We start from the raw sequence: 24,709 nt of genomic DNA on the forward strand, positions 1-24,709 counted from the left end.
GCAACCAATTGCTCAAAGAGCAATACAGGCTGTTGGAAAATACAATTCAGAGGCAAAAAGCATTTTAACCTCACATATTTCCCTCTCAAAAAGTTTTTGTTCAGAGACTTATGACTGCACAAAGATCACACTACTTACAGTATTAAAAGATCATGAACCTAATTCACTTTACCCGAGGCCTTTCTTTCTGGTGAACAACTATGGGCCAGATTAATTTGATTTTTTTTTTTTTTTTTGCTTAGTCTGTCTTATAAGGCAAAAGTTACTTGCAACTTTTAAAATAGCGCTCTCTACCCCCAAATTTCATCTCCCCTCCCCCAAAATGTAGGGTTCAGTCTGAGTCAGGGCACTTTTTACGTAAACATACGTATTCAAAACAAATGTTTTAGGTTAAGAGAGAGTATGTAGTGCACACTCGAATATCTTATCTTCCAAAAAGGCTTCTAGAATACTTCATCAGCCTTTATTTCCCAGCCTTTCCCCATTCATAGGTTTGTCCTGTCACGTAACCGCCATTGTAAACTTGCTCACAAACCCATTCATCCTCATAGCGCTCGGCAAGGAGTAGGCGTCCAAAAATGAATGAATGAGTTTGTAGAAAAGCGGGGAAAAGGTTAGTTCGTTTCGAGATATGACGAAGAGAACGACAAGGGTCACAAAACAACAAGACGCAAACTTGGATAGATGCCCACTTTCAATCGACTCTCAAATAGATTCCAGAACAGTACACTATGCCCCGCCCACGAATGAGAGACGGGAACAAGTGCACACGCTTTCAGGAAAACCGGAAGTTCCTGGTCATGCCGCGCGCACGCGTGCCTGCGTTCAGCTCGCACTACACTCGTTCCTCCAGCGACAGAGCAGAGACTCGGTCTGCGCAGGCCCGGAACTCGCCCGCCCCGCCCCCCCGGCGTTGCGCGTGCGTCCTGGGGTGGCCTGCTCGCTGTGAGGCGGGGCGAAAGGACAGATTTTTTTTTTTTCTTGCTCCCGCCCCTCTTCTTCCCCCACCTGCCACGTACTGGGCCCAAGCTCTCGCTAGGCTTAGTGGGTCTGTGCGATTGGCTGGGGCCCTCGCGAGCCTACGAGGGAGGTGCGGCGGCTGCGGAGGGCGGCCGAGTGGGCCGTGACCGTACCCTCTCTACGACGCCCCCGAGCCCGGCAGCCTTGCACCAGTCCGGCCAGCGGAGACCTGTGGGGAGGCGGCAGCAGCGGCCTCGGCAAGCCGGTATGGCCGCTGGAGACGGGGGCGCGGCCGCTCTCGCGGACAAGGCGGTCAGGAGACGAGGAAGCGCTGGGAGGGCCTCGCTCGAACCGGCGGGCGGCCAGCGGGGCCGTGGGAGGGGGCTGGAGGCCCGAAGGAGGGGGGCCGGGTGGGGCCTCGCCCAGGGGAGCAGAGGCCACCGCGGGGAGAGGAAGGGCATCACGCAGGCCAGGGAGGCGGGTGGGCTTTGGGGTGGTTGGACCCTCACGCGCTCTCGCGCTTGGTCCGCCTGGCTCCCAGGGGTCGGAATGCTGGACGGAGAGGAGAGGTGGGAGGCCTTGGGCGCCTGCCCGCCACGGGGTCTCGCGAGGGTGAGAGGGTGGAGAATGGCGCCAATAGGAGTACATTGATTGGGGTCAGTTCAGAGGAACCTCGTTCCTTGGCTGTGTCAGTGCTTTATCAAGCGCCGTCTGCAGACCCAATCCAGTTTTGTAGTGAGGATGATGGCTAGCTCTTAGAGTTCACTAGGCACTGTACAAAGTATTTTAGAAGCACGATCTCATTTAATTATTCTAAGGCTCCTTCCAAATTTAAATATCGTTCCCATTTTGCGTTTGATGCCTAAGGACACGTGACTAGTAGTGGGAATCTTTACCGTCTTAACACATTGCCTTTGGTGAGGCAGAATCGGAGGCCCCTTGTATTCTTTGGAATAAGCAGGGGTTGATTTTGCTTAGAATTTCTTCAAGGAAGTTGCCACCTTCCTGACGTGCCCAGTCACACCCCTGTGATTTTGAGCAGGGACCTACCCACAGGGTTAGTCTAGCTGGAGGTTTGCCCACAACCTAGATCCTGGTTCAAGATGCAGGCTTCTTATGTGTCCTTGGGCATGTCGCTAGTCTCTAGTGCTGAGAACAGTGTTCCTATTGGAAGATTTCCTTAGTGGCTGTGTCATTTCTGGACTTTAGAGGGAGTGAGGCAAGGACAGGATGGGAGGAGAAACTGCTGCAAGGATCTCACCAGCACTCCTGGTAACTAGTAGTTAGAGAAACAGAGGCCCTGAATTTTACTATTACATTGTATAAAACAGTGGGGATGGATGGGATTTCCCCTGGAAGGGAAAATTCTGTGGTACAATTCGTTTTCTGATATTTGTGCACGCCTGGAGGAGATAACTGCACAAACTGAGGACAGCCTTTGGAAAGAAGCCCTGGTTCCTCGCCCCAGGGAATTGAGTCAATGGGAAATGCTAAAGAATAAGTGAGTTGCAGGCAAACATGACCGATACAGTGAAAGAGACTCACAAAGTGAAAGAGACTCGTGTTTTCAGATCCATTGGTGAGCAACAATCCCTCCACAATCAAAAAGACATACATACTATCAATAATATTCCATGGTGGAAATTTCTTTTAGGAGTATGTTGGCTTTGGGGAGTCACTTCTAGCTTACAAAGAAGGTACATTGTGGGCGTCTGACTTAGGAACTGACTAGATAGTACAGCTTTCTTCTCCCAGTTGCTTTATCAGAACTTTATTATTCCTCATTCATCTCTTGTTCAGGGAACAAAAACAAGTCCTGACTTGCTATATGTCAGGCTCTATTCTCAGTGTTGCTGAGAGTAGATAGTACCATTTTGCTGAAGCTAAGCCCTGGTCCTTAACTGCGTTGTTGCTGATTTACACAACCTGTAGATAGTGGAAGGTGACACTGATTGACTGGAGTTTTTTATTACTCTCAGACTGCAAGGCAAACAAGGTGGAATCTTCATCTTGTTGAAGTAATTATACTTCAGAGCTTGGCATAAGTACGTATTCAGTAAATTTTTCCTGAATAAAGGTCAGGATAGATTAAAGGTGAAGAGGTTGTATGGAAGTTTAAGTTAATCACAGCCTTCATGAGAAGTCCATTGTGAGAATTTGCAAATAAAAACCTGACTGTTCTTCTTTTACATGAAGGCGAGCATAGCATCCAGGTCATGGAGCACAATCCATTCTGTTATGAACTGACTTGAGAGTATTAGATTCAGTGTTTAAGGCCCCATTTATTAATAAAATGGAATCTGTTCAGAGGATGGTGAAGGGGATCTAGAGGAATAGTTAGTTGAAGGGACATATTACATATTTATATGTAATATTTATTATAATGAATTTGGATTCATGAATACTTAAAGTATTTGGAGGTTCGAGATGTGTTGGGGCAGGTGGGGTGCTTTCACACACACACACACACACACACACACACACACACACACACACAAGTATGAAAACCAAGTATGATGTTAATGAAATAACAAATTTAAGAGGAGAAAACAAAGCTGCCAGTAGTAAAGCCTGAGGTTGAAACCAGAATGTGGCCTGTAGGAGATCATAGGGCACTTGAAACACTCTGAAAAGATCATTTGCTTGCGCAGGAGGAGGAAGTTGACGCTAGGGAAATGCTCAGTGGTTATAGATAATGTATCCAAGAACATCTTGCCCTTGAAAAGGAGGTCTTGAGAAAAAGATATTAACACATTTTTTAATCTTAAGCATATTCTCTGTTACTATACAGTGACCATTTAAATTACTAGATACCTCAGACATTATTTTGAATTTAGTATTATAAAGTCATTATAAGATAATCATACTGAATAACTTGAAATAAGATGACAGTAAAACCTAAGAAGGGAAAGTTCTATCGCAGATTGGCATGTAATGGCTAGCTCTCTGCCATCGTCTTCTTTCTTAAAGTGTTCAGTCGAATCATACATATCCACTCAAGTCTGCAGAGGGGTGTGTTATGGAATATGTAGAAACAATGTTGGACGGTCTTGTTAGAAAGCTCAGGAGGGTGTCACTCATTTGTCCTTTCTCCTAAAGTTCCCAAAATAGGAAAATTAGAGAAAATACTCATGAAGTCTTATTTTAGAGAGAAAAATTTGAGACCCTGTTTTAGTGTCTTCACTTGCTTTTCTCTTCAGTATTAGCATTTAGTTATAGGCTAATAGAGTTGGGAAGCCAATATTTCTACCTTTGTTTAACAACAGCCGAATGACTTCCATGTGCTAGGCACTGTTCTAGTTGTTCTAGGCTCTGGGAATACAATGAAAAAACCCATTTACTTCTCTGCTTTTTAGTGGAAAAGACAATAAAAAATTAATAAATTTTTAGTATCTGGTAGTGATACGTTCTTTGAAGGGAAATGAGGCAAGTTAAGAAAGTGATAAAAGGAGCCATTTTAGGTTAGATGGTTAGGGAAGACCTCTGAGAAATTACACAGTCTACTCTAAGGAGTGTGAACAAGGGCTGAAGAAAAAGGGAGCAGCAAATGGAAAGCCTTCGGTTCAGAAGGAGAACTTAAAGTATCAGAGAAGCCAGGGAGAGGGGTAGGAAATGAGGTTAAATACTTGGCCAGGGGCCAGAGGCCAAATCATGGTTCTGTAGTTCGGGCTTTTACCTAGGAGTGAGATGGGAATCCATTGGAAGATTTTTGAGCACCGTGACATTAGATTTTGTTTAACAGGTTAACTTTGGTGTGTTAAGAATAGATTAAAAGTGGGCAGAGGTAAAAAGCAAGCAGATCAGTTAGTTTTTTTGCAGGCAAAAAATGATGGCAATCAGGCAAGAGATGATGATGGTGGCTTAGATCAAGCTGATAGAGGTGAAGGTACTGAAGTGATTGGATTTTAGAGATTTTTTAAGGCAGCTAGACTTGCTAGTCATTTGGGGGATGTAAGGTGTGGGGAAAAGAGAAACTAAGATTTTTTTTATCTTGAACAACTACAAGGAAGAATTGTCAATAACTGCAATGGAGAAGAGTAGGAGAAGATTTTTTGGGGGAAATCGGGTTTGTTTTTAGACATGTTAAGATAGAAATCTAAATGGTAATAATGTCAGATAAGCAGTTAAAATATGGGTGAAATAATAATAGACATAAAATAATGAAACTTATTTTCTTATACACATAAAAAAATAGTTAACCTCCAGACCATTTTAATGTGAATATGATAACTTTGGAACAGAGAATCTAATCTTTTTTGATGATCAGAATTTCCTAGATTCTAATAATAGCTTTGTTTTTCAAATTTTAAGATGTTTTATAGCTTTTTAATCATTAAAACCATTTTATCAGTCTTTCACTAGAGTTGTATATATTTGACATCCTGGAGTCCACCATGAACGGACAGTTGGACCTAAGTGGGAAGCTAATCATCAAAGCTCAACTTGGGGAGGATATTCGACGAATACCCATTCATAATGAAGATATTACTTATGATGAATTAGTGTTAATGATGCAACGAGTTTTCAGAGGAAAACTTCTGAGTAATGATGAAGTTATAATAAAGTATAAAGACGAAGGTAAGAGTGTTTCTAAAGTTAGTTTTTAAAAGCCTAAGTATTATATGTGGTCTTTTGTCCATGTTTCATTGAATTATCTCAGAATAAAAATTCCATTCCCTTCCTTGGTAATTTGAGTGCCCAATTTCTTTTATTTAATGAGATGTTTATGTAGTTATAATTCTTTTGTAAGTCAATAATAGCTGAGTGTCTTATTATTAGAACACTATAAGTGGTAGAACACTATCACATACATTTTTACAGGCCTTTTTTTTTGTTTCTGCCCATGCAATTCTGGCTTCGTTTTTACTTTTAAAACCAAACTTTCACACATATTTCCCATAGTGAAAGGGGTATCAGTAGGTATTGAATGAAAAAGGATTTCATGGTCAACTAAGTATGCGAAAGCTGGTTTCAACAAAGACAAATGTGTTTATTGCAGGAATTTATGTTGATGTATATTGTCTATTTATAGCATACAGTATTCTCATATTCATTTGACCATGAAACTGTTTTAATGGAGATGGGTTTTAACAAATGTTTCATCAAACACATAGTGGAATTCTAGTAGTAGACTATTTTTATTTCCTTTTCTTTAAATTTACTGGGGTTGCCAAAAAAATGTATACACTTGACTTGTATTCACCTTTTGTTATTGGTATATATTGAGTATTACAATTTTAACAGTTTTTTCCTTTCTTAAAATGTGTATAAATTTTTTTGGCACCCTCTGTATTTTCTTTGTTAGCATCTTTACTGAAATTGTACTTTAGATGGTTACCAGTACCTTTCTTGCCATTGAATTTATTTCTAGCCTATTTCACTTTGATCTCAATACTCGGCACTGCTGTCCATATCATCCTTTTAAAAAATATTCTTATCCCTTAGCATCTCAGACACTGTGCTCTCCCATTTTTCTTCTTTTTACTAATAACTTCTTCTCTGTCTCTCTGTGTGTATTGACTTAAAGTAATGCCAACTGTGATAACATATTTTAAACTCTCAGTGGCTTAATACTCAAATCATTCAGGGACCCAGGTTGACAGAAGTTCTGGTATTTTCAGCACATGGCTTCAGCACAAGCTCACCCATGATAAGGAATAATAAAGGAGAGGAATTTTCTTCCTCTTCTCTTCCCTAGTAATCTCATTTACTTACAATACACTTTCACCTCTTTGACGTCCAAATATTATGTTCCTTAATTTGATCAATTTGTTCTTTTTCTTGACTTTATAACTCAAATTTTACTGTCTTCATGTTACCTGTGATTCTTTGCTCTTATCTCAAACCTGGCATATCTTAAACTGTTTATCTGGCTTTCTCTTAACTCCTTTATTTTTGTTTAGGGCAGGGTCAGCACACTTTTTCTTTAAAGAATCGGGTAAATATTTTAACATTGCGGGTCACATGAGGCCTCTGTCTTGTCTTTTCTTCAAAACCTTTTAAAAATATAAAAACCATTCTTAGTTCACAGTCTGTGAACACGGATTTGTCTATTGGTTGCAGTTTGTGGACCCCTAACTTAATAGGTATCCACATTGTTGAAACTTTGTCTTCCACGTGTAGTTACCACATCGAATTTGTTTTTCATGGTTAAGTGTTTTGAATGTACAGATTTATGTACGTAACTTCTATTAGGCTAGCTTAGGTAAAGGTCCTGTCATCAGAGAGACTCTTTCTGTTTTGGAATTCAGAAAAGAAAAATGGCAGTTACAGAAAGTTTCCTTCTTTCACATACATACTGTATTTTCTTCAGAATTCCTGAAGTTGAACATTAAATATATTTGTTATAAAAAGTGGGTCTGTTATAAAGAACTGAAGACTGATAAAATCCTGTATTACGGCTTTTATTGCCAACTCTTGCCAAATCTGCCCAAATCAGTGTTAAAATTGGTGTAGCAGAGCAGCCTCTCAGCTTTCCCCGGACGAAACTCCGCGCCCAACCCAGCTGTATATTGTAGAGGCCCCTGAACAACTTGCCTGCCGCTGCTTTTCTATTCTTGTACTCTAAGAACATTTGTTCTCCTAGCCCTTTGAAAGCTTTTGAAACAGGCAGTTGATATGCTAATTATAGTATTCTTTATCCTTGGGATTTCAGAATCTGCTGTTTATGAATATTTTTTCTGGGGTGAGTTGATAGTTTTCATCTTAGTATCAAAATGGCCAGTGACCTAAAAGACTCCAATGTCTATCCTATATATAAGACTCGGTCTTATAATAAAATAAGACCAGGTCTTATATTAATTTTTGCTCCAAAAGACGCATTAGAGCTGATTGTCCGGCTAGGTCTTATTTTCAGGAAATCACAGCAAATATGGCTTCCCCTTCATTTGTGTCTGGCGTTTTACTGTACTTAGAATTGAAATTTGAACTTTGAGTATCTTTAACTTTTGACAAATATATTTAAATTTTTGGAATGGAAAGATTTCAGTCTAAACTAGTAGTTTGTGATAATTGCTACCATGAATCTCCTCCTGGTGATTAGTAAAAGATGACTTAATGCGTTAATCTTAGCTATGTTTTAGATCTCTGTGATAATATGATCCATACCTTGCCATAAAAGTAATAAGCAAAATTGATGTAGTGTTTTGTTGAACAAATACATCTTTCCTAGATCTTTTAATGTTTAAGCTCATTATGGGAAATTCTAATATTGCCTGCAATCTAGATTTTGAATTTTAATTTAATATATATTCTAGTTTACTACTGATGCAAATCTGAAACTCATTTTTTTTTCTCCCCAGATGGAGACCTTATAACAATTTTTGATAGTTCTGACCTTTCTTTTGCAATTCAATGTAGTAGGATACTGAAACTGACATTATTTGGTAAGTGGTAAATTTTCTAATAAATTTACTATTTTATTCATTGTATTTTTATTAAAGATTTTCTAGTTTATTTTCCTTTTAAAGACTCAGGATTGAGTGATAAGTTTTCAGCTGTATCAGAAGTTTTGGATTATCAAGGCATATATATGTATATATATACATGTATACATGTATATATATGTATATATATATATACATATATATAAATTTTTTTGAAGATTAATAAAAAGTAGGTGTGTTTTAAATTCCCCATCTACTCAGTTACTCTAAATAGTAATCTGTGCCACTTGTGTAAATGTTTCCAGGATTGAAAATAATTACAGGGTTAACACTACATGTATTAAGTTTAGTTCTCTAAAACTGTATAATTATCTTCTATAATGCAGTATGTTTTTACTTATTCTCAGGGCTTAACATAAGGCCTGATATTTTAGATAATTGTTTTTCAAGGAGTGCTTAAAGATTAGAGGTAGTTCTCATAAAAAAACAAATATAAGAATAATTTAGTTCTTTTACATTGTTTTCTTATAGATCATAACAGATTTGCAAGGCAGAACTCTTAAGGGACAAGACAGAAATGATTACAGAGTTAAAGTGTTAGCATGATTATGTGAAAAATAAAATGTGAACTTTTTTTCTGAATGTTTTGTTTAGCATTTAAAATTTTTTTTAAATGTAGCGTTTTGTTTAGCACTGAATCTTACAGTTCCATGAAACATGATCATCGCAATTGATTTAATTTGTATCTATTTCATCTCCATCTAGGAATGGTGAATATGAATCAGACTTTAAAATGCTAATAAGAAAAACTGTTTAATGATTTTTTTTAAATAACAGGTGTGTTTATAATATATTGAATCTAAAGTACTTACCACCTTTGGCCAACTGTTAGGCATATTAGGTAAACTGAAAACCCTCCTTCCTGAAACATAGAGGATGTACGAGATAAACCATTAACAAATATATTTTCTGAATTACGTCCCTGAACTTGCTCAGGAGAGTAAAGGAAATGTCCAGGGAACAAATAGATGGAATTAAAAACCAGGGTCTAAAGTACCAAAAGATGAGACTTGGGGTTATTTAGTGGTGATGGTGAAGGTTTTAGTCTACATAATCTGTGGACTTGGCATTTGGTGTCTACGTGGTATAGACTTTGGTTTCTAGACCCTTATTAGGCTATACTCTCAAAAAGAATATTGAATATTGCAGAAGTAAAATCTACCTTGATACAGGAAAAGTCAAAGAATTGACAGAGGAAATACTCTGGACTGTCAGGGGTTTGGGAAGGCTCCCTTGAAGATTCATAACCATGGTCCTTAGGTGGGTTGGGTTTACATTTAAACTATCTGCACAGTTTGGGAGCTCTCAAACACAGATACTACCATAAAAAGTAGCAAGAAATGATGGCAAAAATCTCTCTGGAAGGGTATGTTCTTAATCCAGGTTACACAGGCTTTTCACAGACAAAATGCTATTGATGAACTTAGAGTTTAAAACTGTAAGACACATGAAACAATCTATGTAAGCGAGAAACAGTGGATACAACTAATAGTAGGATTAGACTTCCAAAACTTAAGTTGATTGAAGTGATAATTATAAAATATTTGTTAAAAATTATTAGACATAAAAGAAGAAATAAGAATGTAAGAATAAAGCACTATGAAAAAAGAAACATTTTAAACAGCACATAAGATAACTTTTGGAAATGAAAAATATAATCATTGAAATTAAGTACAAAGTGGGCGGGTAGAACAGCAGATTAGTCATAGATGAAGAGGTTATTAGTGAACTGGAAGGTAGTCCAAAGAAATTACAGAATAAAGCACAAAAACACAGAAATTGAGAAAATGAGAGAGAATTTGAGAATAAGAATGTCCAGCTTATTTTCCATTAAGACTATAAAGGAGGAGATAATGGGGGAGTGTAAATATATAAGGAGATAATAGCTAAATAATTTTTTAGAACTATAAAAGATATAAACCCTTCGATTTAGGAGGCACAGTGAGTTCTGAGAAGGACAAGTAAAAATAAATCTCCACTGGGCATGTTGTCATGAAACTGGCAAATATATAAGTAAAAGAGATAATCTTAGAAGTAGACTGAGAGAATAAGACCTACAAAGCAATTAGACTGTTAGACTTCTTCATAGTAATGATAGAAACTAGAAGAAAATAGAATAACACCTTCAAACTGTTCAGAAAAAGTAAGTAGAAAAGTAGTATTCTGTAGTCCATTAAACTTTAGGAATAAGGGAAAATAAAAACGTTTTCAAACAAAGACTGAGAATTTACCACTTATGGACCATTGTTAAAATAATTTTTAAAAATGATTTTTCAACAAGAAGGAAATTGAATCCAGAAGAATGGTGAAAGATGCAAGAAATTGTGAACAAATAAACTGGTTAAAATGTGTAAACTTAAATGAGCACTAATTTTAAAAGACAATCATAGTTTTATGAATATAAAAGCAAGACGGGACAAAAAATATCTAGCAGTAATTATATGTAAGACAGGAAGGGATGACAGGAATTAAAACATTTTGAAGACTTGTATTGTTTGGGAAGAGGATAGTAATTAACTTCAGATTTTTAAAGTGAAGTATGCATGTAAGAGTGATTATTGGAAGACTAGAAATAGCCAGCAGAGGGAAAAGAAACAAAGAGTACTTACAGTGAGGAAGGAGAAAAGGAAGCAGAGAGAAAGCTTGATAAATAGAAAACACAAAGTACTAACCACAATACACATACATGAACTGAACACATAGTTAAAAATCAGACTCTTACTGGAGTTACGAATAAAATCTAGTTATATGCTGATTATAAAAGACATAATAAAAGATTATTATGCAAAGTTGGAAAGTAAAGAGCTAGAAATAGATATGTTAGATAAACTCAAAGCTAATTGGTAATATTAACAGAATAGACTCAAGAAAAAACTTCATTAATAGTGACTTCATAATGACAAAAAGAATAATTCACTGGGAATATATAACAATTCTGAACACTTAGCATCATAGCCTTAGTTTTCCCTAAGGAAAAATTGACAAAAAAAGGAAAAATGAACAAATTCGTAATCATCGGAGGGCTTTTAATACTCTTCTCTCAGAAACTTGTAGATCAAGTAGGCTCAAAACTATACATGAGGATAGAAAAAATTTAAATCAAACAGACAGAGGCTTGATCTTACGCGTCTATCAATCAGGAAAGGATATAGTTCTTTTGAGTACATTTGAACATTTAAAAAAGTTGACCATATATTGGGTTTTTCAACAAATCTCATTAAATATCAGAGATGTCCTAGAGATCATATTCTCTGGCCTCATTAGAAACCATTGGACAAAAATGATAACCCAAACTTCCATACTTTTGAAGATAAAAATAAGTTTTTAAAATAAGTCAAAAAATAAATCATAATGGGAGCTAGAAATAGTGAAGACTTCTACATAACAAGTTTTTAGCGTGTGCTAAAGTGATCCTTCAAGGGATCTTTATAGCCTTAATACAAGAGGACAAAGTAAGCCCAAATAACCTAGAAGGCACAAAATAATAAAGAGCAGAAATGAACTAAAAGTCAGAGAAGTAATGGGATCAACAATTTTGAAAAGATAGAATTAACAAACCTCTATTAAAATTAGTTAAGAAAAAAAGGAGGCACAATAAGCAATATTAGAAATGGAAAGGGCCATAACTACAAATAAAGTAGAATTTTAAAAATCTGTTATGACTACTGTGAATATTAAAATTTGAAAACTCGGGTCAAATATATAGTGATGGAAGGAGAACTGACTCTGGGTGGTGAACACATAATGTGATGTATACATGATATATTACAGAATTAAACACTTGAAACCTATGTAATTTTACTAACCATTTGTCACCCCAATAAATTTTAATTAAAAAAAGTTGAAAACTCAGATAACAGGGACAGTTTCCTAGGTGAATTTAATACACTAAGTGTTTCAAAAGTGGCAAATTCGATTGTCCCTATCAACATTAAAGAACTCAATCCAATTATTCTACTAAATATTTAAGGAACAGATGAGCCCAAATTATACAAACTATTCCGGAGAACAGGCAAAGGGGGAATATGCAGTAACTCATTTTACGAGGTTACTATAACCTTAATATGAAAACCAACCAAGGAAAATACAGACCAGTCTCAGGTTTAAACAGAGATACAAAATACTAAATAATATTAATAATTCAAAATCAGCAGTGAATATTAAAATATACCATTACCAAAATTGTTCATCCCAGGACTACAAGATTGGTTTAAATAAGAATATCTATTAATATCACTTTCCATATAATAAGTTAAGGGAGAAAAAATGAACCATCTTCTCTATAAAGAAAAAATTCATACCACAATCATGTTAAAAAATCAGCAAATCAGCAATGGAAGTGGGCAACTGTCACACAGAACAATTGTTGTATACCCTAAAATAAAAGGATTATAGAATTAACTAAAAGACTAATTAAAACAAGATAATGAGATTAGTGAGGAAAGATTGTTATAGAAAAAAATATAAAACTTTAAATCATGAAACAGGGGAATAGGTTTTGGGGAGAGTTAGCCAGGAGATTTAATTATGTCTGTGTTATTTTATTTCTTAATGATCAGGAGCAAAGAGAAGAATGTTAAGATTTGATCAAGATGTATATTTAATGAGTTTATATCTTTTTGTATGCTTTAAATATTTCATTAAAGTCATAAAGTTATATTCACACTAATAAAATACATAATTATGGCATAGGGAATTGCAGCTTTTAACTGGGTATTATATAGCAGATGGTGTTCTAAAACCACTAAGTAGATGACTTCAGATCATGGGTCCTGTTATGGATATGTATGTATGCCGGGTTCTCAAAGGTTCTGTAAGATAGATCAGTGTGCTTCGGCCAAAGACCACCAGGACCACAGCTGTAGTTGAACAAAGTTTGGTGTATTTGCATTTGTTTTACACCTCAGTCTTAAATACAAAAGAACAAAGTAAGCCCAAATAACTTAGAAGGAAGAAAATAAAGAGCAGAGATGACTAGAGGTCAGAATTGATAGGATCAACAATTTTGAAAAGGTACAATTAGCAAACCTCTGTTAAGATTAAGAAAACAGAAGACACAAATAAGCAATATTAGAAATGAAAAGGCATAACTACAAATACTTTGTAGCGAGGGAGAATGAACATCATGGAGGACAACTGGTGTCTCCATGAAAGTGTGTTAGAAAGGATAATTCAGTAGGGCTTGGGCTTGTGTTAGGTGGTTTTGGATAAGGTTCAAGGAAGTGGGGCTTTGCCCCAAATTGGATGCTATCAGGAAGTGAGGTTGGTGGTCTCCTGGTCTTGTGATTGGGTGTCTTAGTAAATCTTATTCAGAAGGTGGGAGGAATGAATTGAGGTTAAAGCTGCAGTGTTAAAACCGTATCAGTCACTCATATTAGCCAGAAATGTTTGGTCACATTTGTGTTTTGGTCAGAGTTCTTGTTTTTGTTTTGGGTTCTCACATGATTTTGGAGTGGCTGTGTTTTTGTCTTGATCACACAGAATGATCTCTTCTACTTATTTGAAATTATTCATTACCTGTGAGTGCCAGGCAGCTTGTAGCAACACTAAGGCCTGACTTACAGTGCCAGGCCAGGATCTGGCTGTGAGGAGCTGGTTTTTTTCTCTCCCTCTCTTTTTCAGGTATTAGAGAAAAACCAATAATACCCAATAAAAGCCAATAATTAATTGATATAGGTAAGAGATTATATCGAACTTCCTCATAATTATATAGGGTGTATGTAAAATACTGGTGGTTTGTCTTCTAAAAGCTTATATTTGTGGCTTGATGTTTGAAATATTAACAAATCTCCCTGAACTTTTATTTTCAAATAGATTTCCTTTTCTAATATGGTGCTTTGGGATGTGTATTATATATATGCGTCCTGGCAGTGCATAAAGCCTTTTAGTTAAATTTTTGAACTCCTGTCTTGTGGTTTACATTCAGAGCCTTCTGTCACATTTTATTTATTTATATTTAGTAACCTCAGTGGTGACAGTCTTTGTTGCTAAATGAAGGATTTCGTTTTTTTTAAGTCAACTGAAAGTCAGTTTGGACAAAATGGGTAATTAAATGAGGTAATGTTGCCTTCATTAAAAAATCTCTAATGATTATTGAGTAATCTCTGAGTTTTTGATGCTTCCGTACTGCTTTTGGAAGTACAGTTAACCTTGAACAATGCAGGGGTTAGGAGCACCCTCCCCCACAGTCAAAAGTTTGCATATCACTTTGGACTGCCTGAAACCTTAACTACTAATAGCCTACTGTTGACCAGAAGCCTTACAGATAACATAAACAATTAACATGTATGTTGTGTTGTATGTATTTTGTATTGTATTCTTACAGTGATCTAGAGAAAATAAAATGTTATTAAAATCTTAAGAGAAAATACTTATACTGCTTATTGAGAAAAATCCACGTATAAGTGGACCTGCACAGTTCAAACTCATGTTGTTCAGGGGTCAACTATAACTATATTTAAGGAGAGTGGTGATGTGGATTCATGAATTCTGCATATTTTTTTAATAGGTTACTTTTTAGGTCAGTTATTTTAGATAGCTTTTTTTTTTTTTTTTAGGTCAAAAGTAGAAAAGGATAACAAACCTATTAGTCATGTTGTACCTTTTAACATTTAGTTATAGAGTAAGGTGATCACTTTATTATTTCAAGAATATAAAATAATAGGGTTCATTAAAATAAACTTTTGAAGGCGTATAATTTCTATTTTAAATTTTAATTTCTATATTAAAGCTTTCTGTAAGTTTTAATTTATTTTACTATAGTTGAATTCTTCTAATAAACTTTTTTGTTTTGTTTTGTTTTTTACCAATATGGTCATAAGCCATAGATCTGACATCAACAAAGACTGATGGATATTTATTTTTTCCAAAAAAGTAAATTATTAACAATAAAGAATCCTTTTCTTACCATTCAAATAATATCAATATGTCTTGTTTGATTTTGTTTCTCTTTTTAAAGAAGTTATATTTATCTTATTGTATATTATTCTGTTGACGTACTTATTCAACATTTTCTAATTTTACGCAAATTAATGCTTACATTCCAGTTAATGGCCAACCAAGACCCCTTGAATCAAGTCAGGTGAAATATCTTCGTCGAGAACTGATAGAACTTCGAAATAAAGTGAATCGCTTATTGGATAGTTTGGAACCACCTGGGGAACCTGGACCTTCCACCAATATTCCTGAAAATGGTAGACTGTGAATCCAGTTTATTCTGATTTATTGTTCTTGTATCTTTTTTGCATTTTTTTTTAAAAACTCTTCTTCAGTAGAAGCAGGATGGCACTCTCAGTGTCACCCTTTCTTATTGCCTCTGCTAGTACTCACCTGTGGGAGATTTGATTATACCAATTCCTGGATCTTATAGACCTACTTACTGGAGGCCAGGACCTGGGACTCCCATGTTTAAAGTGCTCTCCAGCTGATGTTTTTATATCTAGTGGTAGACTCCTGGATTTGTGACATAGGTCAGTGTTCAGACCCCTTTGACTCTTAACCCTTTTCAGTATAACAGTTAATCAGTGAACCTTAGGAATTGAAATGTTTCAGTTGTATGTGAAGTAGTTTCAAGTAAAACGTAATTTTACATTAGTACATTCAAATGTGTCATAAAGTTTATCTTAAACACAAGTTTTAATAATAATGCAAAGAAAAGTTTATTTTTTTCCATTTTACAGAAGACATGTACTATTTATATTCAGATGAAGCAAGATTTATCAACAGATTTGGAAATTACATGTAGTTATGGGACCAAATATATTTTAAAATATAGACTGAAATTTAAGTATGTATTATGGTTTGAAAGTAGATTTTAAACTGCTTTCCTCGATTTCTAATATTCTTAGATGCTACACTTAAATAAACTTTTTAAAAATATATTTTTTTGTGTTTGCATGTAAGTTTTACATGCGTAAAACTTAACTGAGTCTGAATGACTGCCTACAAGGGGCTCAATAGCATATGATGTTGTGGAAAAGTGGCAGTATGTAATCCCTTGCAACTCCTAGGTTCTGAGATAACTCTGTTTGATGGCTTCATTAAAATTTTGGAGTTTTGTTTTCTTTAATTTAGTTATAGTTTAAATAAAGATGCATTATCCGTAGTTTTCCTTTTCTTCTCTTCCTCAAGACATGTGAAACTGTGTTAATGGTAGATGCTCAGTAAATATTTGGTGATTGATTAGTAATTTCTAGTTCCACCTCTGTATTTCAGAACATAATGGAGATTTGCTGAAATACTATAATGAGATTCTCCTAGCCTTTTAATGATGAAACCACTTACATTTCAGGGTAGAGCAAATAGACTTTTCCGACTTCATCTCTCCAAACAAAAAGCTCCAATTTTAGGTCAAGAATCTGAAGAAAATTTTTGAGCAGAAGAATTCATAGATGCTGACATTACATTTGCATGTGATTTCAGGGGGATTAAGCATCTCTAGAATATTATGAAACCTAGATCAAAATTCAGCAAGTATAGCCAGTACTGTGCAGAAATGACCTGCATAGCCTGTGTCTGCTCTATGGGATAGAATTATAAACTTTTTGGTTTTGGTGAAACAACCTTTTTGTTCTCACTTATCTCTTGACATTGTATCTCTTACTTTTTTTCCCCAATTATTTTCATGTTTTATTGTTAACTTCTCACCTATGTAAAAGATATTAAAGTTGCCTGTTTCTTTGCATCTTGAAATATATCATGTACTGTTTCTTTGTGTGGCCATGTAGTCATTGTGTCCTGAGTTACCTAATGAATTGAATAATACATATAGTGCTTCATTTTCAGAGATGGTTGTAATTTATTTTTGTTTCTGCTCCTGTACTTAGTAAGATTACTTACCTCTTGACTACCTACCTTGTAGGGAATTTTCCTAAGCTTGTAAGCTCTTTAAACATATCTTGATTTAATAATCTTCTCAAGAAAAATAGCATAAAGTAAGCCAAAAAAGCTATATCAGAAATTGAAAGTTTGATCCACAAAACTGGCAGTCAGCTATCATACTCTTTAGAACCATGTGGCTTGCCCTCCCCCCAAAATATGCAGCTACCTTTGTTCTTCAGTGCTGTACCTCTGCAGTGGTTCTTGGACATCTATTTCCTCTTTTGAGGCAAATGATGTGTAGGCTCCCTCATATATACTACCTTGACCCGTTGCAGTAGCTCCAGCAGCTAATGGAGCAACTAGTAGGCTAGTGGACATGTATTGTGTTTCCTGATGGATCTAGTTTGCACCTCGTGGAAGGATGTCCAGGTAATGGAAGGTAGTATGAAGGGGAACAATTCCTAAGATTGGTGTCACGTGCTCTTGAGGTGTATGTAACCTTGGAATCAGAGGAAGGAAATTGGTGAGGATGTTGGATATCTGGTAGGCTTATTTTAAAGGAATATTATAGGAGTGTTCTTTCAGAAATTTAGGAACTACTAGTGTAACCAGTGGAATGATAGGAATGAATGAGAGCTGTAAGCACACGTGTGCTTATATTCCACTTAATAATTAAATTTTTTACAAGATGAATTTTGTCTTGATCACAGAAGTGATCTAACAACTGATGTACATTTACGTGCTTGGTAACAAAAATATTAATGATGTCTATTATTTGAGTAAATGGTTAGCAATGTACTTTTTACTTGTTTATTTTGTTTTTGATAGCTTGGCCTCAGGTTCCTATTTGTAAAATGTAGGTTATTTTTGAACCCTTTTTTTTCTACAAGGTAATAGTATAAATGCCTATTGAGTACCTTAGTATCCTTAGAAGAAAAGCATGGTTTTATATTTATTAGTAATGACTATTTTAAAAGAAGACATAGCAAGGTAAAAGTGTGTGTTTAATGTATTGGTTGGTTTGAGATTTCCATGTAATTTAGTAACAGACCAATAGACAAGTAAAAAATAAAACATAAAAATTAATAGCATTAATTAAGCTTCTTATCCTTTTATAAAATAAAGTAGCATTAGTATCCAGTATGTATCTGATACTAGGATGTAGGACTTGGGACTCCAAAATAAAAAGGAAAAAGGGTAAAATGTTTCTCTCTGTTAAGGAGGTATTTTTTTTCTCATTTAATAATTAGGGGAGGAGGTTGATATAATTTCTTTTAAAAAGCTATTATTTACATTTCTTTTTGACCATCCAATTTTAGTATATGTGCTGCCGAAGCGAGCACTTGACCATCCAATTTTAAAGGTTAAAATATAAACAGGTATAAAGAAGTAAAATTCTCTATAATCATGCATTCAGAGGTACTTTTAACATTCCAGACTATATGCACATAATGTATTTTCCCTATCTTGTATTTGTTAGCCCTTATTGAGTACAGGTAAAATGGAAACAAGTTTTTGTTTTTTCCTCTTATAGATACTGTGGATGGTAGGGAAGACAAGCCTGCTGCTTCTGATTCTTCTGGGAAACAGTCTACTCAGGTTATGGCAGCAAGTATGTCAGCTTTTGATCCTTTAAAAAACCAAGATGAAATCAATAAAAATGTCATGTCAGCGTTTGGCTTAACAGATGATCAGGTTTCAGGTAAGTTAGTCCCTTCCATCCTTCAGTCTGTATCTTCTTCCTTCCCTCCCTTTTCTTTAAATAGAAGGGACTTGGATTTAGTGAGGTACACAAATCTTAAGGGTGCAGTTTAATAAATTTTACATATGTATACAGCGATATAAAACACCGACTGTATATAAAAGATGTAGGTGATTTCTAGCACCCCAGAAAGCTTCTCATGACATCTTCCCTTCAGTAGACCCCTCCTTTTTATAGAATAACACTGTTTGGTTCAGGTAAATTTTATTGAAAGTAGAAATCAAAGTTTATTTTAAAAACTGAAATGTTTTGTAATATTTTTCATCTGTTTTAGGACTGAAATTATATTTGTTGTCTTAGTCTTTCCTCTGATCTTAAATTAGAGAAATTTAAATGTAGATTTCTGGTTAAATTGCTTTAGTGTAACGAGTCCTTTTATATGAATGTTTTTAACCTTATGACAGCACTTATCCTATGATTTCTTCCTTTTTATTTTTTTGTCATTTCTTCAATACTTTTTCTGTTTTCTCTCTTTTGGGGTTTTAATTACACATACATTGGAGAGCTTAATATTGTCCCATGGGTCTCTGAGGTTCATTTTTCTTCATTCTTTTTGCTTTTCTTTAGATTCGATGCTTTCTATTGAACTCTCTTCAAGTTCACTGATTCTTTCGGCCATTTCCAATTTGCTGTGGAACCTTTCTAGTGAATTTTTATTGTGTTTTCAGCTGTAGAATTTTCATTTGGTTCTTTTCTATAGATTTTTTTTCCTATTGATTGCTTACCTTTACATTCATTAAAACTATTTCCTTTTAATTCGGTGAATGCATTTTTAATTATTTAAAAATATTTATAATAGCTGCTTTGAAATGTTAATTGTATGGACTCAGACTACAGTATTTTGCAGTGTATAATGTGCATCCACGTTTTTGGCCCAAACTTTCAGGGAAAAAATCTTTTAATTTTTTTTAATTCAAATCTTTATTTGTTTACATTTAGGTGTTTTTTGTATTATAAAGGAATTTTAGCATTTATTACTTAACATGGTACAAGAAATTTTATGTAACAAATACCGTGTTTCCCCAAAAATAAGATCTGACTGGAATATAAGCCCTAGCATGATTTTTCAGGAGGACATCCCCTGAACATAAGCCCAAATGGGTCTCTTGGAGCAAAACTTAATATAAGACTCAGTCTTATTTTTGGGGAAACACAGTAATTACAAAACACAAGAATAGATAGAAAGTATAAGAAATTTTATTTACCAGTAACAAATTTATGATATGTACACATCATGGAAGGCCAAGAACTCTTCATCACTGCAAGTTCGTCATAAGTTCAACAAAACCAGCGATCTTATTCCAGGGTATTATTAATATTTTGCATGTGGATATTGTTATTGATTTCTAGAGTTACACTTTTACCTCATAAGCGTAAATAAAAGAATTAAAAACATTTATATAGATACGGAATTAGTACTACCTATGTATAATGTGCATTCTTATTTTTCCCTCACAAATTTGGGGAAAAAAGTACACATACACGGCAAAATACGATACTCATTCTTCCTGTGGAGTATAGCAGCTGATATCTCTGCTAAGTTCTTTTTAGCTCTGAGCCCTCTTGGGTGTTCTCCTCCCCTGGTCCTACCGTATTTCCCCGAAAATAAGACCTAACCGGAAAATAAGCCCTATCATGATTTTTCAGGGTGCTCATAGTATAAGCCCTGCACCAAAAATAAGCCCGTTAAGATCATCAGTCATACTGACTCATTTAGTATGTCTGTTGCAACACACGATGATGGACGTATTGAATTATAAAATAATAATATATAATTAAATATAAATAACATTATTGACATTAATACTTAAAATAAATGATAATTAGTATTTGTAAATATCCAAGCAGGCGCCTTTGGACGAGAGGTAAACGCCTATGTAAACAGATGAACTCAAGACTTACTGCCGAATGACCAATCGGAGTACAGACACAACGCAGGAATCACGTGTGCACTTGATAACGAATGGACATGGTTATGTCTAATATGAATCTTCATAATTCAATACATCGTGTGTTGTAATGGACGTGCTTAATGCACTCGTGTGAAATAAACGTTTTCTGAATTTTGGTGCCTGCAATTTTTCATTGCTTTTGTGTGGACCATCATTCTTAACTATCATCATTTTTGTTGAAACTCTTGTCTTGTAAGTCTTCAATTAACACTTGGTTTAATGGTAGATTTAAAGGGAATAATACTTTGACCCCCAGACAAGATGAGTGCAAAAAGAAAGCTAGTCTATTGAGTACAAGAAAGGAATCGTGGAGGACTCCTGGGGCAAGAATTTAATGGCTTTTTGCAAAGAGAAGAAGTTGGATCTCTGAATGGTCTGAAAATGGCGAGCAGAGTATGATAGCCTTAGCAACAGGTAGATGAGGGAAATGCTAAGAAGCGCAAGTGTGGATCAGGTCGGCAACCATTATTTCCTGAGCTGGAAGACATCATCTGTGAATGGATTGCTGACAGGAAAGCAAAGGCTTTAGTTGTGCGCAGGGCTGATAGTCAAGCATTTGCCCTTGCAATGACACCATAGTTAGAAATATCCCCAGAAGAATTCACAGCATCACAACACTGGCTGGATGGCTTCCTTCAGTGATATGAACTGTCTCTAAGATCGACAACACTGTTCAAGCCGGAAGATACTGAAGTTACTAAACATGCACTTGCATTCAAGTCCTTTGTTGATGGTGTTGACTTTTCTAAATACCAACTCTCCAACATGATTGCTATGGATGAAACTGCAGTGTTTATGGGCCAAGGATCTCTGTTTGATCAGAGGGGTGCTCGTCAATCTATATTCCCTCCACTGGTTACGAAAGTGCACGAGTTACCTGTATTTTGGCAATTCGTCTGGATGGAAAGAAAGCCCCACCTCTAATTATCACTAAGGGCAAGAAAGATAAGGTTGACCGTATTTCAGGCATTTATGGTCTTGAAACTGAAAAAGCCTGGTGCACACAAGCAGTTATAAGGAAGTAGGTTGATTTAATGCTGCCACTTGTTTTGCTAGGTGGCCAAAGAGGTCTGCTAGTCTGGGATTCAGCCAGCACTCACCGCACCAAAGACCTGAAGAACTTTCACGCAAAGAGAAGAATAGACCATGATTCCCATAGGAATGACTGCCTATCTCCAGTCTTTTGATATTGCAATAAACAAGTCATTCAAGGACCATTTGCACATGGACATATTTTCAATGACTACATTGAAAATAGAATGGAGAGAAATCAGCATGGAAACTGTGAAGCCTAGCCTGCAAGAGGTTATTACTTGGGTGAAGAGTTCATGGGATAAAATAACTGACAGCTGTGTTGCTAATGCACTGAGCAGGCTACATGGACAAGGAGAGCTCTGTTGCTGGACACGAGAGATTGGGGCCAGTGGTTCTACAGGAAATGGAATTGCAAGAAATTCAAGCTGGAATTCGGGGTTTGGAGAGTTATGATGATGTTCCAGAAGATGACGTGACTGTATTTGAATAAATGTAGATTTTTACATGAATAAATGAATAAATATAGATTGTTATACATGAATAAATGTAGATTGTTGTACGTGAAAAAATAAGACATCCCCTGAAAATAAGTCCTAATGTGTCTTTTGGAGCAAAAATTATTATGAGATCCGGTCTTATTTTCGGGGAAATATGGTAACTCCATGGTCAGCTGGGGACTTGGGGCTGGGCTTATACTAAGATTTTATATCTCACTCCTTTGGTAGCTCTCTTACTTTAGAAATTTTCCTCTCTAATTTCCAGCTGCTTGGCCAACCATGAAGTTAGCATTGTAGTTGGAGCTGCAGAAGTCAGGACTTAACAATTCCTATCCACTTTAATTCCTTTGGGGTAAACTCTTCTGATTTCTGCTGATGTTTGGTTGACTTCCAGGGATTTCAAATGGTCATTCTATTTTGTTCAGGTTTTTAGTTGTTACCTGTGGGAGGGATTACCTGACCAGTTTACTTTGCCATTATCAGTAACTGGAAATACAGGATTCTGTCTGTTTTTTTTTTTTTCTTCAGTACTTTTATGGGATTTTTCACTAAAGAGAATTGTGTGAAATTCTGAAAAGAAGGGACACATATTTGTATATGACATATGTTCTTGGCAAAAGAAGACATCAGACAAGTGATACATCTGAAAAACACATTTTTAGAGCAACTGAAATATGACTTAATATTACAGCTTAATTTTTAAGACTTCAAGAAATGCCAGATAGAGAAGTAAATAGTTATATGTGGGATTAGGCTTAAAATTTTTTATTAGAATTTAGTATATGCTAGACCTGAATTACATGATTAATACAATTCACATCATTTGAAGACATTTTTCTGAAAGCTTTGTATGTTGACTTGAAGAAGAACACCTGTACACATAGGAAATGCCAGGATACCTTGTAGTTATTTAGGTATGATGTGAAAAACTCGGCTACAGTAGTGAATGTAGATATGGGAAGGAGGGAGGAGTGTTACAAAGATAGGATTCGCTACATTAACTAATAGGTTACATGCAGGGGAAAATAACAGTGTCTTTTGTAGGAGGGATGTGTGTATGAGTTGATCTACATGTATATAAGTATCAGTGAAATGGTGGTACACAGGATCAGTTGTCCATGTTACTCTGGTAATCACGCGTTGCTCAGCGTTGCCACTGCTGTTATCCTGGTTTAGGTTCTAAACCAGGATACTGGTTTAAATGCAACTGACCTGTGTTGTCAGTTGCCAGCTGTGCCTAGTGCAGGGGACAGATGTTTGCCCTCAGGGAAATTAGTCTGCTGGTAATAGCACGTACTTATGTGGAGCTTTTAAGTGGTAATCACTTTCATAAGCTTTGGCTATATAAGCCATTTTTATAAGCACTTGCTATAAGCGTTTGTTAACTCATATAAACAGTTAACTTTTCCCCCTGCAGTCATAATATGGTCCAACAATAAATACCTGGACCACTTGGACTATCCATAGAACATCACATTGATCTATTGATGATATCATGTTAATTGGATAAACCTTACAGTAACCTTAGGAAGTAGGAATTAGTATTTATTGTGTGCAGATGAGGAAACTGAGGTACAGGGGGAGATTAAGTAACATGCCCAGAGTTCACACCTACTAAATGTCAGCACTGGGATTCAATCCTAGGCAGTTTGGCTCCAAAACTTTGTTTTTAACCATTCCATCTTGCCCAAACAAAAGAACTTAAAGGAATAAATATATTGATAGTTGTCTTCAGAATGTCTTTTTTGACTGCGGCAGTATTGGAACTTCAGGGAATTCTCTCCATTTACTACTTTGTTCATGATTTTGGAAGAATTTAAGTGGCTCCAGATTTAAGAACTACTAGATCTTGTGAGGCAGGTGAAAAGAATCCCAGAGGAACCTGGCCAAAGAGCTTGTAGTCTAAATGGGAAGATGGAAGCTGCTCAGAAATGCAAGAAAGAAGTTGATAAGGGTCATAATAAAAGTATACAGAAGTTCATATAATAAGTTCACATAATAAAAGTATACAAAAGTATTCACAAGTGGAAGAAAGTATTCATGGGTGAAAAAAGGCTTAAGAAGTATGGAGTTATAACTGCGTTTTAAAGAATGTTACATTTAGATATGTGAAAGTGGTACAGTGGAGTGAACAGTGATAAATGTAGGCAGAAAAAATATTCGACATACTGTGGGAGTAGAGAATAGATTAGTTTAGCTGAACAGTGCATGTGAGAAGAGTTGTGAGAAATGTTTGGA

The 24,709-nt window shown here is 35.7% G+C and overlaps 1 protein-coding gene across 8 annotated transcripts in view; it reads left to right on the forward strand.

Moving 5' to 3' along the window:
* Nucleotides 1-811: 811 nt before the first annotated feature.
* TFG (trafficking from ER to golgi regulator) overlaps nucleotides 812-24,709 on the forward strand; it is a 36,104-nt gene continuing 12,206 nt past the window's right edge. For 5 of the 8 annotated variants that reach the window (XM_081073690.1, XM_081073693.1, XM_081073695.1 and 2 more), the window contains exons 1-5: nucleotides 1,016-1,225; nucleotides 5,312-5,538; nucleotides 8,262-8,345; nucleotides 15,452-15,598; nucleotides 18,760-18,927. In XM_081073690.1, coding sequence (XP_080929816.1) covers nucleotides 5,355-5,538; nucleotides 8,262-8,345; nucleotides 15,452-15,598; nucleotides 18,760-18,927 — 583 coding nt within the window. In that variant the 5' untranslated portion in view covers nucleotides 1,016-1,225; nucleotides 5,312-5,354. Of the gene's footprint in view, nucleotides 1,226-5,311; nucleotides 5,539-8,261; nucleotides 8,346-15,451; nucleotides 15,599-18,759; nucleotides 18,928-24,709 lie in introns of all 8 variants that reach the window. The other 3 variants (XM_081073691.1, XM_081073689.1, XM_081073692.1) reach the window with 3 other exon arrangements.

Source organism: Rhinolophus hipposideros, assembly GCF_964194185.1.
Source record: "Rhinolophus hipposideros genome assembly, chromosome: 2".
Classification (NCBI taxonomy): domain Eukaryota; kingdom Metazoa; phylum Chordata; class Mammalia; order Chiroptera; family Rhinolophidae; genus Rhinolophus; species Rhinolophus hipposideros.